The sequence below is a fragment of the Bos indicus x Bos taurus genome, chromosome 6 (assembly GCF_003369695.1).
Source record: "Bos indicus x Bos taurus breed Angus x Brahman F1 hybrid chromosome 6, Bos_hybrid_MaternalHap_v2.0, whole genome shotgun sequence".
In the NCBI taxonomy this organism is placed as follows: Eukaryota; Metazoa; Chordata; class Mammalia; order Artiodactyla; family Bovidae; genus Bos; species Bos indicus x Bos taurus.
The window spans coordinates 24,980,697-24,986,186 of record NC_040081.1 but is presented as its reverse complement, the minus strand read 5'-3'; the positions used below and the strand labels follow the sequence as shown (position 1 = coordinate 24,986,186).

General features: G+C 33.6%; 1 protein-coding gene across 2 annotated transcripts in view; it reads right to left on the bottom strand.

Annotated features, from left to right (window-relative positions):
• The window catches only part of DNAJB14 (DnaJ heat shock protein family (Hsp40) member B14), a 45,572-nt gene that overhangs the window by 24,255 nt on the left and 15,827 nt on the right, over positions 1 to 5,490 (bottom strand). For both annotated transcript variants that reach the window (XM_027543982.1, XM_027543983.1), the window contains one exon: positions 1,514 to 1,659. In XM_027543982.1, the coding sequence (XP_027399783.1) occupies positions 1,514 to 1,659 (146 nt within the window). The remainder of the gene's footprint in view (positions 1 to 1,513; positions 1,660 to 5,490) is intronic.

Sequence of the window (5,490 nt, the reverse complement as noted above, 5' to 3'; positions counted from 1 at the left end):
CCTGTGTATTGAATAATGTGCACCTTTCCTCTACAGATGAGTCATCACCCAGCATGTTGATCAATATTGTTTCTAGTTTTGCAAATTAGAGCATTAGATTCTGAAATGTACCACATCAAAGTAGCATCACCTTTGTAAAACTTCTCTGAGTGTCTGTGTGGGATGACATTTATGTTGCTCATCTCTTCAAAACACAACACAAGCTGTAAAAATATTGGTAGATCCACTCACTGTTATTCTAAGACCAATAATGCTATTAATAACACAACTTCAATACAGAAATGGGAGAAAGAAGCATGTTCTTAGCATTAATGAAGAATTAATACTGAAATCATCTAACAGATCACAGACATGCAAATATTTCACTGCCAAACATTTTAAACATCTTAAAAACACAAAAAATTTTAAATTAAATGAGTTTAATTCTGAATGTGAAAAAAAATTTTTTACCTTTGTGGGGGGAATATGTGGTAAAAGCTAGTGTTTTTGAGTAAAGAAACTTTTCCTGTACTTTCAATATGCTACTTTTAATTTAAGGAAACAATCAGAGAAGGTTCTCACTGTCACAGTGATATCTTAATTTCACCAGTACCACTTTGGCAGCTGCTTTTATTGAACTATATTAATAATCCCCAAATGTATGCAGATTGGCAACTTCCTTTAAGAAATAAAACTATTCTGGAAACAATTTTAACGGTATTTTGTTGAGTGACCAATTGAGTCATCTATTTTTTAGGAAAATTTAAAAAATTAGTATCTCCTTTCTGTTATTCCAAAACCCCAGCATTTCACCGTAAACATCATACGTTGGCTCTATGAATGCCAAATTCACAAAAACAAATAATAACTTAAGCATTTTCTTATTAACCAGAAAATAACTCCTATGAATAAACTGTAATAAACATGAAATTATAAAATCAGTTCTCTCACACTTGTTTACTAAATTGACAAAATAAAACTGAAGTAATAAAGAAAATGAAGAAAAATGAATAGTAGCTAACAGGAAACAAACATTCTTGAAAAAAAAAATCATGTTAGAACTACATATGAAAAATGCAAAAAATTGTCTGGAGTTAACAGAAATAGAAGAACACTGGACAAACAGTGATTCTAAGTAATTTTCCAATTCTAGACAGTCTCTAATATTTAAAAAACTCACAGAAAATATATTTTACTTTTAACTCCTTTAGATCCAGCTGGTAAAATGCTAGAAGCTCATGCATAGTCATCACACTACTTGTGTGGTAAACAAGAAAGCATGCTTGTGTATCTAGAAAAGTTACTTTGAAATTTGCAAACGCTGACATGATGCTTTTGTGAAGCCAAACAGCATTTGTTTGGCTCTTGGTATAACAAGTTAAGTTTTAAAGGATTTTGAGGACCCATGCTTATGCTGGTCCTCACCAGTCTAAAATGCTTACGCACCAGTCTAAAGGTAGGACTTAGTATCTGAAATACTATAAAGTAAATTCTAAAAAGAGCTTAGAAAATTGCTTTAAAAGGTTTACTTTACTTTTAAAAGCATCTGTTGCTCCAGGTGCATGGTTTTTGTCTGGATGAAACTTCAAAGCAAGCTTTCTATAAGCTTTTTTCAAATCTTCATCACCAGCATCTTTGGTTACTCCAAGTACTTCATAGTAATTTTTACATTTGTTTATGCTGTGAACAAGAGAGTGTGTTATAAGTAAATTTCAAGGAAGAACTTTGAGTAATACTTCTAATTTTTTATTGATTCAGTTCAGTTCAGTTCAGTCACTCAGTCATGTCTGACTCTTTGAGACCCCATGAATCGCAGCACGCCAGGCCTCCCTGTCCATCACCAACTCCCAGAGTTCACTGAGACTCATGTCCATCGAGTCAGTGATGCCATCCAGCCATCTCATCCTCTGTCGTCCCCTTCAACTCCTGCCCCCAATCCCTCCCAGCATCAGGGTCTTTTCCAGTGAGTCAACTCTTTGCATGAGGTGGCCAAAGTACTGGAGATTCAGCTTTAGCATCAGTCCTTCCAATGAACACCAGAATAGTATAAAGAACTATTTGTGGATTGTTTTCTCAATATTAAATGATAGTTTATCCATTAAGGGTCATTGCTCCATTCTCTTTTCAACCACAGACCATTTTTCCAACCCCTCTCTAAGAAGAATTAACCATGAGAATGTCCTTGTACAATTTATCTCAACTACAGAGAAGTAAAGCAAAGCTCATAACAAATGTGGATGTAGGACAGAGCACATACTAAAATGAGCGAGTAAGAACAATTTTACAGTACTCTTAAATATATAAGAAATCCCAAAACTCCTCTCAAGATGTCACAGCTAAAGATTAACAGACATTGCATTTCAAGAGTTTTGTTGTTGCATAATGCAAACCTAACCAAATAGCAAAGCAACAGTTTAGTGCATGTAAAACAACTACTGTATCCCATGGCTTAAATGTCAAAGCAAGTGAATTCAGCCAGGCAATGTTAAAGAGAGTTCACGTGTGTCACTCTCCATGAAAGATAAAATCTCATAATAAAATACATTATGGGACTCAAACATATTTGTTACACCTGATTTTCATTTTGATGAACATACTCTTAAAAGACTACTTACATAGTTTATAACCCTAAATATGCAATATTTAAGCCCAGAGTCTTTGAAGTAGGTTAGGAAAAGAAGTACTGCAAATGGAGCAAAGAACAGTAATCCTTTTGGATGCTTACATTTTCTCATGACCTAATAATTTTCCTTCTCTAAAATACAGATATATTTTACATATTTTTTGGTGTGTACTTTATGATTTTAAATGTGTTCCACGTATGAGTGGCTTGATGACAGGTAGTAACAGGTTAATGGATCTGAGGCACAATTGTTCATTGACAGCTAGAGGACTGCAAAGGCTGACTCTAGGTGTTCAAAGAAAAGAGAAAAGATTGACCTTTTTTCGCTACTACACCTATTAGTCATCACAGTGCTTGGTACATGAGGGGTTCTCAGTAAATATTTATGGAATAAATGAACTTTAGTTCTCCTTTCGTAATGAAAGCACTCATCATTTGTTATATGAACAAGGGTAAAAAGAGAACACACTGAAAAGATTACAGAATTATTTTATAATCACATCAACAAAAATCTGTTAGGCAGTCTTCTTCATAGTAATAATAATTAAAATTAGACTCTTCTACTTTAGATAATAAATATTGACACAAGTCAGTTTATTTCATAAGCATGGCATTTCCTTTATTTAGGAAATAATATTTATTGACTCATTACTGAGTCAGTAATATTTATATCCCAGGGTTCTTGAGATCAGTTAGTGAACAAAACAGAAAATGATTACTCTACCTTTGTAGAGACTCATTTTCCTAGATATGTTAAGTAACTATGTGACAAAAAAAAAAAGAAACTATGTGACAAAAATAAAGGGAAGAAGGACATGTACAGAACACCTACTGTGTCCAGAAGAGGAGAAATTCTTTGAGAAGCCAGTAGAGAGGTATAAAGTCAATGTCACCAATGGACAAACTGTAGACTACATATTTCAAGTAATGCTAAACATATACTCATTTACTTAACTTTTCACACCTAAGCAAGAAATTACCATTCATGTATTAATTTTAATCCATATATTGTTCATCATACTCATTTTCACCAGCTAAATGCATTTGTCACAGTTTTTATAGTTTGCTCCTGCTTCTCCATTCTCATTGAAGAATTAAAAAAGAAAGGAAGTAAGGAAAAAGAAAATAAATTAAAAAGAGGTAAACTGTTACCTGCACTGGAAGGAAACATTGTGGACAAAGGCCAGAAAGATCTGTCTGGGAGCTCAACAAGGGAGAAGTATGCATGGCTCAACTTTTATGTCTTCCTTTATGTGCTACAAAGCATACTGGCTGGGGCAGGGAGGCCTTGTTCTATTCTTTTTTCATATGTTATAGATGACTTTTTGTTGTTGTTATTATAGATGATTTTTAAATGTACTCCAAATTTAATTGGTATTTAGGAAAATAATTCTTTATTCCTGAGACAAAAGATTATTTATTTTATAAATTTAGCAAAATGATTTGTTTCCATTTAAAGAACTATAGCTTAAAACCAATCCTAATGAAATCCCCATAATTCAAATAATTTTAACAGTTATACAGAAATGTTCCTAACTGATAAATATAATGATGGCCAGTTAATGATTTCACACTGATCTTATATTTTTAAAAGAAAAAGATGGGCTTTTTTTCCAATGAGATATTAAAAATCTCCTCAAATAAGACCTAGGACACCTTTTGCACTGTGATTTTTCAACACATTTCAACACTTGGAGACAATAAACAGTGCTTAGTTTCACAGAATATGAGTTTTACAAAGTTACACACTTTTTGTTCAGTCTTACTGTACGCTAGCTCTTACTTATGCAATGGATGCAGTATTATTGCATGGCTTCTCCCTTTGAGCCAAAATGTCACTGAGCAACTTGTTTGCATAATCATGCTAACCAGCAAGATAACATGGCTTTCTTCAGAAAAATCCCCAGTGTACAGGTAAAACAAAAACACACAGCATGTAAGTGTTTGCTGGTGATCTGTTACCTCACTAAAGCAACACTGATGAAGGCTAATATGATGAATAAGTGTTACATGATTAGCTAAAGCTAAGCAACTCTTATATAAGGTAGCAAATGAAATACTCTGAATAACTCAGGGATTCTATTAAAGAATGTTCTGATCATATTAATCCCCCCCAAAACTACATTTATGTAATACAATAAAAAGGTATGCTAAAATTGACCAGAGAAACCATCTCTAAACACAGGCACAAAACTAAGCTAATTCTTGTAACTCACTAAGAATTCAGTCTGAAACTTGGCTGGCTCCTCAGTGCTAGCCAGCAATCCTGCCTTCCTGTCTGCCTTTCTGGCTGCAAGTATTCCATACTTTCACTATTCTTCTCAAGCTTTCAATCTCATTTCTTTCTTCTAAACCTCAGAGGATAACTTCATCTCCAATTTCACAGAGAATACAGACCCAACAGACAGGATCTCTCTCAACATTTTATTTCCCTCTGCCCAATTGTGGCCACATACAAAAGTGGATGTGCACCCACCATCATCTTTCATTCTTCTATTCTCAAAATGTCCCCCTGCCTAACTACTGAAAAAGAGCGGAAAACAAAACACTGCTCTTCTTTATTTCTACCATATCTTGAGCTACTCCTGTTTTCCTTTCAAGGCTAGAGAAGAAGAAATGAAGAAAAGAGATTTTTTAAAAATAATATCAGATTCAGGAGATTCCTATTCTCCAAAATTTCAATTGTTTGGGGAAGGGGGTATATTTTCCAATACACAGGTGATTCTATAGTCTTTCTTTAAAAACAAATTTAAAATAATTCTAAATAAAAATCACATATAACAAAATTCACTCTAGGTCTTTTACTGAGAATATGTTCTCCTAGTAAAAAGTAATTTCTAGCAGAAAATACAATTTGGTTTTTGGAGAGAGATGGCTTCCTAGAACAC